Source organism: Thermobia domestica, chromosome 17 (assembly GCF_964235325.1).
Source record: "Thermobia domestica chromosome 17, izTheDome1.hap1.1, whole genome shotgun sequence".
NCBI lineage: Eukaryota > Metazoa > Arthropoda > Insecta > Zygentoma > Lepismatidae > Thermobia > Thermobia domestica.
The window spans coordinates 165309895-165324888 of record NC_137470.1 but is presented as its reverse complement, the minus strand read 5'-3'; the positions used below and the strand labels follow the sequence as shown (position 1 = coordinate 165324888).

Here is a 14994-nt window from a genome sequence, read left to right as displayed (position 1 = left end):
AAGTAGAAACTAGGTCCAGTTGGATAAAGACAGAAGTCAATGGAGAGCTTCCCTGAATGTGACAATAAACCTTTGGATTCTATAGGCCATAAAGTTCGTTAGTTTATTAAATTAAGTAATTTACTACATACTTAGTAAGGTTTCACATATTAAGTTATTTAACAATGTTTTAACAAGTATAGTTGTTCAACAATTTTTATATCGTAAGTGCAGTAGGTAAGGTACTAGGTATCGTGAGACATGCTTCAGTACACAGTAGGAGCAAACACATCTGCTGCAATATTGAAAATTTGTACTTAGAACTTAAAACTGACAGTCAAAGTAGATGATCGGTTTGAGTTCTTACTCCAAATTTTGAGATTCGAATCCGTGGTCGGCCATCCGAACAAGTTTTATCAATTCTTCCTCAGCCACACTAAGGCACATACTGGGATGGTAATTTTAATATATAATATGTTTCAAAACAAAGAGTACAGAAATGACATCGTTGACATTTATTTACTTCTTGTACAACACAATGAAACATAAGAAATGATGTCAAAAGGATGTGAGCTAAATGTTACTCAACACATACTGTAAATTTAAGAGGAATCGCGCCTGCATATAATGTGTTCAAAATGTTGACCATTACGTCGCACACATTCTTCATAGAGATCCTGTAAATAGATGAACATGTTAGGGAACACGGGTTGCCTAAACGACAAAACCAATGACCGAATAAAACGCTTAACTTCGGTATAGTGGTAGGGGTTGTCTATCCGGAAAATTGCTTCCTTCAGCATAGGCATTTGGAGCCGTGAGGTCAGGGGAGTAGGGAGGATATGGAAAATCCATTTCACGGGAAATCAAGTGATGTCCAAACTCCCTTGAGCATAAGGGAAGTGACTCACTTGCAGTGTGGGCAGTAGCTCCATCTCGCTGCACCCATTGTTGTTGTAACGATAAATTTTTGGTGCGGCAAAAACAGAACAAAATAATCATGCTAGAATGGGTCAATAGTCAACTGTCAGTCCATTAGGAATCAAGGTACACATGGCTTTCATCACTGAACCATACGTTGCTGATGAAATCTTCATCTTCATATGCCATAATTACACTCTAGAGCAATGCAGTAGACATGCGCGTTCATCTGCTGTAGTGAGATGCTGCCCCACATCGTATGAACATAAATAGTGCTCGACAATAAACACCTTCTCCTCTGCTGTGAATAACATTATCTTCGCGCCAACTGCACACTACGCTAGTCCATACACAACTGAGCCCACATGTGGCGCTCACAGCTTATACCAAATTGCACTTGCGCGCAATCCGTTCGTGAATTTCGGTACTGTTTGTTTTGCCTCATACTGTACAAGGTGTAGTGTTTATCTTTAATCTATTGTAATTGTTAAATTACAGATTTGAAAGGCTGTAATATTGTACGATGCAAATATCAATAGGGGGAAGTAATTTGATACACCGCAACACGAATATATTGATAGTGTTGCAAACCCAAGATAATGTTCTGTTTTTTTTTTCAGATGGCAGTTTATTACAGGTTTCAGACCTACATGCTAAACGAGAACGTACAATATCACATTTATTGTTCAGTGTTAGGAACTAAGTACGTTTCAAGACTACAAATATCCAAATTTTGGAGACCTCTACAACAATAACAACGCAAGTGGGACGGACGGTGCAATGCTCATCCAACGTACCTTAATGTCGAATACTATGATCATCGTATGATGTACGAGGAGCAGTCAAAAAATTCCGTGAATTCTGTTGTAGCTCTTTATTACCACATATTTACTTAATCGCCCTCAAAGTAGGCACCTTTGGAACACACACACACTTGTTCCACCGCTCCTGCGATTGGCTGAAGGAAACACCGACGAAAGTCCTCTTCAGTTCAGGCGTCGCGTTGGTTTTGATCTCTTCTACGGTAGCGAAACTGGTACCTTTGAGGCCCATTTTTAGCTTTGGAAGAGCCAAACATCCGATGGTACTAAATTGTTTTTAAGGTTATCAAAGTCTCTGAAGTAGATTTTCTTCCATTTGCACATGAACTTGATGTATGCGCATTGCTCGATCTGTAAAATTGCACCAACTGATCGCCACACATACCATCCTTCAGCTACGTTACTCGTATATTGCATGGAGGCCTCGGTGGCTCAGTTGTAGTGCGTTCATCTCTGGTGCTTGAGGTCCCGGGCCCCGCCAACTGAACTTTGTGATGGACAAACACCGTGTGCGTGGGTTTCCTCAGGGTTCTTCCGTTTCCTCCTACTTTCTTCATTCCACCATTTCATTCATTTCTCATCACCGTCTCCTTTAGCCCACACGGCATAAGTGTGGGACGTAAAACTCAAAGATTTCATTTCATTTTTCGAACATTGCATGTTATGACGTGTTAATACTTGTCAAATTTATGATTATACAACCTAAGGAATGTACTGTACAAGATAAATTGTGATTGCATCACAAATGCCAAAACTAAAACAACATTCCGAAAACTTTTTGACTGTCCCTCGTATTTTGAATGAATAAAAACAAAGTATCGAGGGATTTAGAATTTGACTTATTTCAAAAGGTTAGATTTCAAGAAAGTGCTTCGATAGTAATGTAATGGTTAACATTAATCATGTACTGTACATGGTTTTTAATAGACGTATAGACAATAGTGTCCGATACACCAAAAATCGATAACTCAAATCGATCTGGAGATATGATAAATATCGTCAAAGTTTTTAACACTGTTTAAAATTTGACAATTCCGAGAACTTGCAATTATAACTATCAGAAACTAACACGCAAAGAGTGAAAAAGTGATCGACTGGACCGAGATTCGAACCCGGGACCTCGGGCATACCGTGCCGATACATTAACCACTTCACCACCCAGTCACGGATCTCGAGACCGAGAGAGTAAGAGGCTGTTTTGGGAAGAGGACTGGGTGGCGTAGTGGTTAACGCATCGGTACGGTTTGCCGGAGGTTGCGAGTTCGAGTTCCGGCAATTTTGTTCAGTTACGGTGTCTGATTGACAAAATTAGGTTTCTTTGCTATGAACTAACAATTATTTTAAGACAATATAAGTTAGTTGCTTATCTTATGACAGAGCTCCTTCGTGGCTAAGCGGTTAGCGTATGCGCCTTTAACGTGGGAGACTCGGGTTCGATTCCCCGCGGGAGCTCAGTAGGTTCCGTCTCATTCCGCTTCCTTGCTGAAAGGGACATTGAACTCAAAATCATCTCACCTTACCTCACCTTATCTTATGATCGTGTTATGGAAAACAAACACTTTTATGTTGTTTAATATTGACTGAGATTGTCATTAATGCTATTCATATAGGTCAAACTTAACACTTAATACACTATACTCTGGTAAAGAAATTGGTTGGAACATTGGATAAGAAGGATTGGTATCATGAGGGACGTGCTAGAGTGTATAGTCGCAGGAAAGAGAGGGAAGGGGCGAAGGAGACTACAGTTAATGGACGATATCAAAAGAGAAAAATCGTTCGTGAAGACGAAGAGGTTAGCGGAAGACCGTGGAGCATGGAAGCTTTTTAATTGCAACAAGTGACCTGCCAGTAATGGTAGAATACCTATCATGATGGTGATACTATACTCTCGCTAATCCAGCCATTTCTTACATACGTAGAAGGAAGTCGAAAGAATTTCATATTGGTAAATTAATTTGTATGTTATATATTGTTGCGTCTGAACAGCAAAGATTCTTCTTAGCAGTAAAACAGGATCGTAGTGAGTCATTTTTGATAGGAATCTAAAAGTATTTACATTCTTATCTGTCCTAAAGCACATACACTTACAAAATATTATATATATATATATATATATATATATATATATATATATATATATATATATAAATCAAATTCTTTCGATCGTCAATATATCATCTACAAAGAATTTTTTTTTTTTTTTAAAAAAGCAAAGCGCATAAATCTTCTTGTTAAAGGAGCAGTTAATACCAATTGAATTGAATTGAATTAGAGCTAAAATTCAATGTTAGACGACTGGAAGCTTTCAAAATGTGAATATGGAGAAGAATTGAGAGAATTAACTGGGTCAAGTGCAAAACGAATGAGACGGTGTTAAGAGATGGTGGGAGATAAAAGAACAATTTTAGATATTATTAAAAAGGGGAAGAGAAACTGGTTGGGACGTTGGATAAGAAGGACGAACTGTATCATGAAGGATGTGCTAGAGGGTATGGTGGCAGGAAAAAGAGTTAGAGGGCGAAAGAGACTATAATTAATAGACATCAAAACAAAGAAAGTGTACGTGAAGACGAAGAGGTTAGCGGAAGACCGTGGAACATGGAAGCTTCTCAGTTACAGCAAGTGACCTGTCAATAATGGCAGAATACCTATGATGATGAGGATGATCTAATTTTCTCCACTTTTCGCCATACCGATATTTTATCAAATTGTTACATTACGTATCTTTCTCCAAGATTAAATTGGCGTAAGCTACGTAATATAACAATTTGATAATTACATTTGAGTATCCATTCTGTAAACGATTTTTTCAGTAAATGAACATATCCGAAAACCTTTATCGATATACCTTAATGGTATTTTTAGCTCCTAATCCGGGTTGCCAACTATTATTTTTGTTTACTGTACATAAATATGTGAAAGTTTTCATAAATTTACATTATATTTAATAAGTTTGTTATGAATTTCAGACGAGTTATGAGTCTGCGCAGAGTTGGCGATCTGCAAGCAAGGACAATCGTCCGAGATCAGCAGGGGCATATGTTAAAAGCCAGGAATCAAATGAGCATCCCTCCTTGAAGAGAAGTGATTTGGTAAGTTTGACCTTTTATAGCTACTTTCACGTAAACTACTAGTAGATAATCAATACAGTGAAATTGTCTTTTCAACTACAACCGCTGTTCTTCGCTAATTTCTTTATTTACAGAATTACTCATTTTGTATCTTTCACCAATTAGAAAACTTCTTTATATCTCATTACCATATCTTTTAACCCTCAGGACTCAAACAGAAGTCTTTATCAGTCTTTTTTTTTTATCTCTAGCGTTGTTAACGTTAGCGTACGCACCTTTGACGTGGGAGCCCCGGGTTCGATTTTCGGCGGGAGCTCATGTGGTTCGAATTCCATTTTAATCAGTAGGATCAAGTCTCATATAGCCTCGCTGATGAACGAGAAGTTAAAATAAACTCAACTCAAACAATACAACGTAATTCGTAATATATATCCTATCTGAAGTTCAACATTGTTCTGGCTCCCAACGCTTGTGATAAAGATAATTGGTCAGATTTGAAGGTAAATCGCTCAGATACTAGCCGTCTGGTTCACGAATGTGAGTTAATATTTTTCATTGCGTGTAGCTTAAATAAGATTAAAATTTTAATGAATTCATTTACAAAATTTTTACTCTTATTTAAGGTTTGCTGTTTTCAGTAAATGAACATATCCGAAAACCTTTATCGATATACCTTGATGGTATTTTTAGCTCCTAATCCGGGTTGCCAACTATTATTTTTGTTTACTGTACATAAATATGTGAAAGTTTTCATAAATTTACATTATATTTAATAAGTTTGTTATGAATTTCAGACGAGTTATGAGTCTGCGCAGAGTTGGCGATCTGCAAGCAAGGACAATCGTCCGAGATCAGCTGGGGCATATGTTAAAAGCCAGGAATCAAATGAGCATCCCTCCTTGAAGAGAAGTGATTTGGTAAGTTTGACCTTTTATAGCTACTTTCACGTAAACTACTAGTAGATAATCAATACAGTGAAATTGTCTTTTCAACTACAACCGCTGTTCTTCGCTAATTTCTTTATTTACAGAATTACTCATTTTGTATCTTTCACCAATTAGAAAACTTCTTTATATCTCATTACCGTATCTTTTATCCCTCAGGACTCAAACAGAAGTCTTTATCAGTCTTTTGTTGTTTTTTTATCTCTAGCATTGTTGCCATCTTGCGTATTTTTCGCTATTTTTTATTGCTTTTTTCATTTCATTTATCTAATTTTCTCCACTTCTTCGCCACCAATAGTTTAAAAGGCCATCATTTGTCGTCTGCCTTCCATAATATCCATTCTCTTTATCCTAAAGTACAATATGTGCCATACAGAACACTTTATGAATCTTTTCCTTATTTTTTTCCTAAAAAAATGCACAAAATACATTTTTTGAAGGGCTTTCCGCCATTCTCATGAGTATTTTTTATTTGATGGTCACATTGATATTTTGGTTAATGATGTACGTAGGTATGAGAACCAAGTCAATTGATTCTTCACACTCTCCTAGTGTACATACACATTATATGTCAAACAATATACGCAGTTCCTTCGTGACTAAGCGGTTAGCGTACGCGCCTTTGACGTAGGAGACCCGGGTTCGATTTTCAGCGGGAGCTCATGTGGTTCGGATTCCACATTAATCAGTAGGATCAAGTCTCATATAGCCTCGCTGATGAACGAGAAGTTAAAATAAACTCAACTAAAACAATACAACGTAATTCGTAATATATATGCTATCTGAAGTTCAACGTTGTTCTGGCTCCCAATGCTTGTGATAAAGATAATTGGTCAGATTTGAAGGTAAATCGCTCAGATACTAGCCGTCTGGTTCAGGAATGTGAGCTAATATTTTTTATTGCGTGTAGCTTAAATAAGATAAAAATTTTAATGAATTAATTTACAAAATTTTTACTCTTATTTAAGGTTTGCTGTTTTCAGTAAATGAACGCATCCGAAAACCTTTATCGATATACCTTAATGGTATTTTTAGCTCCTAATCCGGGTTGCCAACTATTATTTTTGTTTACTGTACATAAATATGTGAAAGTTTTCATAAATTTACATTATATTTAATAAGTTTGTTATGAATTTCAGACGAGTTATGAGTCTGCGCAGAGTTGGCGATCTGCAAGCAAGGACAATCGTCCGAGATCAGCAGGGGCATATGTTAAAAGCCAGGAATCAAATGAGCATCCCTCCTTGAAGAGAAGTGATTTGGTAAGTTTGACCTTTTATAGCTACTTTCACGTAAACTACTAGTAGATAATCAATACAGTGAAATTGTCTTTTCAACTACAACCGCTGTTCTTCGCTAATTTCTTTATTTACAGAATTACTCATTTTGTATCTTTCACCAATTAGAAAACTTCTTTATATCTCATTACCATATCTTTTAACCCTCAGGACTCAAACAGAAGTCTTTATCAGTCTTTTTTTTTTTTATCTCTAGCATTGTTAACGTTAGCGTACGCACCTTTGACGTGGGAGCCCCGGGTTCGATTTTCGGCGGGAGCTCATGTGGTTCGAATTCCATTTTAATCAGTAGGATCAAGTCTCATATAGCCTCGCTGATGAACGAGAAGTTAAAATAAACTCAACTCAAACAATACAACGTAATTCGTAATATATATGCTATCTGAAGTTCAACGTTGTTCTGGCTCCCAATGCTTGTGATAAAGATAATTGGTCAGATTTGAAGGTAAATCGCTCAGATACTAGCCGTCTGGTTCACGAATGTGAGTTAATATTTTTCATTGCGTGTAGCTTAATAAGATAAAAATTTTAATGAATTCATTTACAAAATTTTTACACTTATTTACAGTTTGCTTGAATTATCACAATTTTCTTCAGTACTTAAAAAAAGAAAAAAATATCACAATTTTCGAAGTACGGTACTGAAGAAAGAAAAAGTCATGTCATATGGAACTTTAGGAGGGAGATTTATAGTGATTATAAAACTACAATGGTGGGAGTACTTATTATTTTAGAAAAAATTTCTTGTCTAAAAAAATAAATAAAATAAAATGGCATAACGTCCCCCACAATATGGTCTGATCAAGAAAAAAGAGACTATTTTAAATTACACAAATTAAACAAGCTATTTTATAAGAATCTAATGTTATTCGTTAATGTTATAATATTTTGAAAACTATTATAATACATAGGTAATTTCACCCTGTACCCCTAATAAATGTAAGTAAAATTATGCCTTTAACTATGATTTTCAAAAAGATACTAATAATAATGCGTATTGTGAAGAAATGCTTGCTTAAATTAGGGTGTCTGCTGGTCAGTGAAAGTCGGAGAATTTGTATGGTGGGGGAAGAATGTCAGGAAAGTAAGGAAATTTCATTATGGCTCAAGAAAAAAATCTTTACCCAAGACTTTTATATTGGTCCCGGACCCACTAGAAATGAAATCCTGGCTACGCCACTGTGCATATATTAAATATAGCAAATATCTAGTGCTATAGAATTTCATACTAATCTATTAAATACAACAGTGTATCAGCAAGCCAATCTTATAATGTATTTCGAACCAGTGGCGTAGGGAAGGGGGGGCCCAGAGGGGCCGGGCCCCCCCAAAGAGGTCCGACAATATACATTGGTACTTTGGTGTTCGTGATTTTTTATATATTTTTTTGTTTGTAATTTTTCTATATGTACATATAACAGCACTTGCCCCCCGCCCCCCAAACACACATCCTGGCTACGCTACTGTTTCGAACAATTGAACACTTTTCGAAAATATAAGTAATGTAACTGACCCTCTTACCCCACCCTGCAGGCGGCCATGCATACAACAATAATTATACTTTAAGACGTATTTTAAAAATTTAGCGAAAGCTACCAACAATCCTTACATTGTAGAAAATATAAGAGAATGACGTCTTGAATACGTCATAATAACTATAAATACCATAGTTTCTTTATCAATTTGACCTTACACGAATTGACTTTCGAAAGTTATTTTGCAATTTAAGGTTAAAATAACAGGTCCTATACTTGCACTGCGTGTTAACATTGTTGAATAAATAATAAAATATATATTTTATTGTACTTAACACCTAAAGGCAATTACAAAGTACAAAATTTTATATACAATCATCAAAGGATGTGCAACACCAAACATACATATAGCTAGTATTTAAACATGAAAATTACAATAAGTATACCCTTTTTTCCTTCTTCAGGTTATAACATACAAAAAAACAAATTTACAATTTATCAATTAACATCTCAAAACACTTTCTCTTGAAAGTCTTATATTTATACTGAAATATATCTAACCCCATAGTCCCAATTCTATTACCCGCATCACATAATGTATACAGTGGAGAATTTTTGTTAGTATTTATTCTATTATGAGGCATGTAAAAGGTATTTCTTCCTCTTAGATTTTGTCGAGGAATATAAAAATGTAATCTGCCTAATAAAATCATATTATCTTCCCTATTATCAATCAGTTTATTAAGATATAACACTATTTGTATAAACCTCCTTTTTTCTAGTGACAACAATTTAAATTTTTTTAGAAGGACTTCGAAACAAATATATTGTTTGTGTACCAAATATTTTATAGGCAGTATATTTCAATAATTTGTTTTGATCTTCCTCAATTTGTTGTTTCTGACACTGATAAAAAGGATCCCAAACTATAGATGCATATTCTAATTTTGATCGTACAAAGTTTATAACGATAATATAGTTTTAGTATTTTTAAAATAATGACTTGACCTTTCATAAAATCGAGCATTTTAAAAGCTTCATTAGTTATTATATTTATATGGTGTTTGAATTTCAAGTTCATGTCAAAGCAAACCCCTAGATCTCTTATAATTTCCTTTCTTTTTAACCTCTGATTTCCTATAATATATTCAAACAATATTTGTTTTCTATTGAGTGTATGCCATTACATAACATTTAGAAATATTCAGTTGGAATTTGTTTTTCATACACCACTCACTTAGTCTAGTTATATCAGACTGTAATGTATTACAATCCCTCTCTGTTTGGATTCCATTATATAATTTGGTGTCATCTGCAAATATCGGGCATGATGTATGTTTAAAAGCTTCTGGTAGATCATTAATCATTATCGGAAAAAGTAAAGGACCTAAATTTGATCCTTGAGGTACCCCTGAATATACTGAATATTGTTTAGATTTGATATTATTAAAGATTACATATTGCATTCTTCCACTTAAATAAGAATAAAACAATTTAATTAAATCCCTCGATATACCAAACATTCTCAGCTTTCTAAGAAGTACACCATGGTCAAAAGCTCGTTTAAAGTCTATATATATTACATCTACTTGTGTCCCTCTATTGAAAGAGTCATTAATTACTTGATTCATAGTCAATAAATTTGAAGTAGTTGATCGATTACACCTAAAGCCATATTGAGAGTTAGACAAATACCTAGAAGTATGATTGAATTGATGTTTATAAATAACTGCTTCAAATATTTTAGCAGGAGAAGGTATGAGATTAATTGGTCTATTATCTTCTATCAATCTTACTGGATTAACTTTAGGAACTGGGCATACCGCGGAAATTTTAAATTTTGTTGGAAATTTTCCTTGATGCAAAGACAAATTGAACAAATAAGTCAATGGTTTGATGAGGAATTCTTTACAACCCTTAAAAATATAAGATGGTATACTATCATGACCAAATGATCTTTTACTTTTTATTTTATTTATTGCTGCTTCAACTTCAAATTCATGTATCTTATCTAAAACCATTATATCTGCATATGAAGGTGTTGTAATTGAGTATATCTATATATATAAAAGAGAACGCACAAAATCCTTTGTCCGCTCATCACGCTAATACGGCTGAACCGATTTCTTTCATTTTTGGGGGGTTGTTAGGATTTGGACCCTAGATGGTTTTTATCATATCACTTTAATTTTCAATTACCAGTGTCTTGAGATAATTGACCAATCAGGTGTCAATACGTACAAAAAATCCTTTGTCCGCTCATCACGCTAATACGGCTGAACCGATTTCTTTCATTTTTGGGGGGTTGTTAGGATGTGGACCCTAGATGGTTTTTATCATATCACTTTAATTTTCAATTACCAGTGTCTTGAGATAATTGACCATTCAGGTGTCCATACGTACAAATCCTTTGTTATTAGTTCATCATAGGTATAAAAATAAACGTATTTATATGCAACCCGCATGACCCTGTGACTCGGCGGGTTAACATAACTGACAGGCGCTATAAATCACTTGAAAGCGAAAAAGTAAAAATTATCTAAGTAACAAAGTTTATTGCGTTCCGGGATGACCGCAGCGAAGCGGGGCGGGTTGGGGTGACCGCAGCGAAGCGGGGCGGGTTGGGGTGACCGCAGCGAAGCGGGGCGGGTTAACATAAATGACAGGCGATATAATGTTAACATTAGTGCAATCTTCTATGGTTTTTATCATATCACTTGAAAGCGAAAAAGTAAAAATTATCTAAGTAACAAAGTTTATTGCGTTCCGGGGTGACCGCAGCGAAGCGGGGTGAACGCTGCTAGTTTCACATAAATCTATATTAGGTCGTTCTGAACTATAAACGGATTTAAAGTGTGTGGCAAAAGCTTCACATTTTAATTTATTATCGATAATTTTATCGTTGTTGTACTCAAGAACAGAATGTTTCTTAGTCAAATTTGGACATCATCTACTATTTACATATCTCCAGAATACCTTAGGTTCTTTAATGATGTTCTCTTCTATTTTCTGATTATAATTTTTATAAGCCAGTTCAATACTAGACTTAATTTGTTTCATAATATCAACAAAACGTATGTAATCAGAATAGCGTTTAGGTTTGCTAAATGCACGTCCAAGACGATCTTTCTTCTTTAAGATTTTAATTATATCAACAGTAAACCAAGGCGGATATAAATATTTACTCTTTGACTTTTTAGGTGCATTTTCATCAAGTACTTTATATAATTCGGAATAAAAGTAATTAACACCTTCATCTACATCTTTAATTACATACAACGAATCCCATTTTTTAATCTTCAAAAGCTTATATAACTTTAGGAAATCACATTTGTTAAAATCATAAACCGCATCACCAAGTTCTCTATATATTTTGCAACTTTTTAGGAATTGAATACTAATATTCAAACACGGGTGATGTCTACCTTGTTGAACAAAGCAAACGTCAGATTCAAACACTTCAACATTCGGTAAATTACTGAACACAACATCCAAAATTCTGTCGTTTACATTTTTAACAGTATTTAACTGTGAAAAATTTAAGATGTTTAATTTATACAACACATTAATTTTTAAAGTACTTAATGTTACAGAATAATTTCCATTCATATATTCTGTTAGCAGTCCAAGATTGAAATCACCTATTATCAAAACATTTAGGGATAGTGATAATTCTTTGAATCTTTCAATGCTCGTAAGAAATTCCAAATAGTGTTCCTCTTTACTGTATGGAGGAAAATATATTACACAAATATATAAATAATTTGATCCTGATATTTCTATCCTAAGCCACAAATCTTCATAGTCCGGTAACTCAAATTTACTTATTCTCTCTGAAGTATATTTATTTTTAATGGCCAAGAGCACACCGCCCCCATCACGCATTCCACAACGTTCAAAATTTCTATCCTTCCTGAAAATTTGATATCTTTCATCAAATAATTCAGAACTAAATATTTCATTTTTTAGCCAGGACTCAGTAATAGCCACACAGTCAAAATCATACTTAATTGAGCTAAAATAAAATTCATTAACTTTGATTTTTAAATCGTTAACATTTTGATAAAAATAAAATGTGCTATTAAATACTAACATTATTCTGAAACAGTTTGTAACATAAATAATCAATATTATTGTAAACTATTTTCAAACTAGTTACTGAATTCATTATTATACCCAATGTAATGATTTTTGACTCATACAATCGTATTTATCCTTTGAATACAAATGCGGCTGACTTCATATCTTTTCAGCAATATCTGAATTTACCAATTACTTAATAAGTAAGTCGTTTGTTCCTTCATTGACACATTTACGAAAACCTGGTATGTCCTCCTCAGATTTTACAACCATTACCGGACTATTTTCATTTTTACTAATTAAAATTTGACCGTTAGCATTAACCCAGCAATACTTGTATTGAGTATTTTTCGCCGCGTTTCGCGTTTTCCAGAAGAGTTGCCTATTTCTAGGGGATAAGTTAACATTTATAAAAATCTTTTGATCGTCACTTCCAGAAACTACGTTGTTACTAACTAATCCTGAATTTCTTTTACCTAGCCAATTATCCCTCACAGATCGTGTCTTGAACTGTACAATTATTGCTTTCCTCTTATTTTTACCACTACCATTTGATATACGATGCACAACATCAATATCTTGTTCCTTACAATTTAGTCGTAATTTCCCTGCCAAATCAATTACTATATCCTTTAAGTTCTCACCAACACGCTCTTGAATTCCATGAATTTCAATGTTTCTGTTACGCCCGTATTGGTTAAGATCATTCAACTCGATGGCCTGTTGTTCTATTTGATTTTTCAACATTACATTTTCCGCTTTTAGATTTGTGATTTCTTTGTTCCGTTTAATATTTTCCGTCACCTCTACTTCAAATTTTTTTAGTAATTCATCATATTTATTGGACATGAACTGCACATTGATTGTGAGATGTACAATCTCATCACATAATTCATCAAGTTTTATTGCTATGTCTGTAATTTTAGTAGGATTACTAGTTGATTTTGAAATAGAGGGAACTTTAGCTCCAATTAAGGCTGCATTATTGGCAGATGCAGCCTCAGTGTTTTCGGTTATAACATAATTTTTGCATTCATTACAAAGCCATTCTCTAATGATACCTGATTGTTTCAGATCAGTATATATTTCCACCGACATATTATAACACGATATATGAAACAGTTTATTACAGTTCTTTTTTGAGCACTGTAGTGCATCATCATAACGATTTATTTTCAAGTTGCATCTCGAACAGGATGACATTGTAATTGTATACAAAGTAAATCTCAGGATTCAAAATGGCGGTTAATAACAGTACTAGCAAATTAGACATCCAGGAACTGGCAATCTGCTCACCGGAACAAAACACTGTCACAATTCAATGTAAACAAAGCACTGATTCAAATAAGTCTTCTTAATTATCACGATATTATCGGTGTTCCTTTTAATGTAACGTGGTATTGTTACTAACTTGTTGATTATTTAGTACAATAATAATAGTTTATTTATACGAATCTTATTCTTCACTTATGTATATACTTCACTTGCTTTACTAGCCTTCCAGCGCCAAGCAACCAGCCTCAATGGAATGTTTGTTTACAAGTAGAAGTCACCAAATTTTCAGTTCTTGGGATTAATCTTACCTCTATATCATAATCATATACTGTTGTTATAATCGGTAATACTTCATGTTCACCTCACTCTCTTCAGTAATAATAATAATAATAATAATAATAATAAAAAGAACGGGATAATTCGCTGAAACACAAAATAACACGGAGCTCACACTCCACACATCCTTTGACCAACTTCACTAATGACCAATAAAACATAACACCTGCGTATAATTTACGAAAATTTTATATTTGTAAGACATAATGAAATGCACATTGATATGAATTCGTTGGATCAAAGATTTCTTAACGACTGTATCTTTTTGAAAAGACTTCAAGTCAGGAAAACCTAATGTACGCTAGTGAGAACATCGTAGATAGCTACTTATGAAAGGTATAATCAGGTTGAAATCGCTAGCGACTCCAGCCAGATGGTGAGACGATCACAGACCTTACGGAACTGATGGAAAATGGATGACATATTTTCTATTTGATTATTCGAGTTAGAAGACAAACCTTCATAACCTTCATACGCAGGTACCTTTCAGTACGCACTAGTATACATTCGGTTTTCCTGACTTGATAAAAAAAAAAAAAAAATCCACAGGATTTTTTGCAGGAGAGGGTAAAGTTTGTCCTCTGGTTTTGTATTTTTTAATATAGCTATAATAAGAGAAAGGATATGCAAAGAAGTCACACTGAGGCTGATTTTTTGATACTATCTAGGTATTCAGGTAATATCACATGACATAATCAGTAAGAACGCCAGGAACTTTTACTTAGTCGAGTGTTCAAAATAAAAGAGAGTGTGCACCCAGAATAATGATGTACATTTATATACAAATTCAA

General features: G+C 34.3%; 1 protein-coding gene across 11 annotated transcripts in view; it reads left to right on the top strand.

Moving 5' to 3' along the window:
• The window catches only part of LOC145674468 (uncharacterized), a 139893-nt gene that overhangs the window by 107507 nt on the left and 17392 nt on the right, over positions 1 to 14994 (top strand). For 9 of the 11 annotated variants that reach the window (XM_081744576.1, XM_081744572.1, XM_081744571.1 and 6 more), the window contains 3 exons: positions 4694 to 4816; positions 5590 to 5712; positions 6879 to 7001. In XM_081744576.1, coding sequence (XP_081600702.1) covers positions 4694 to 4816; positions 5590 to 5712; positions 6879 to 7001 — 369 coding nt within the window. The remainder of the gene's footprint in view (positions 1 to 4693; positions 4817 to 5589; positions 5713 to 6878; positions 7002 to 14994) is intronic. The other 2 variants (XM_081744574.1, XM_081744573.1) reach the window with 2 other exon arrangements.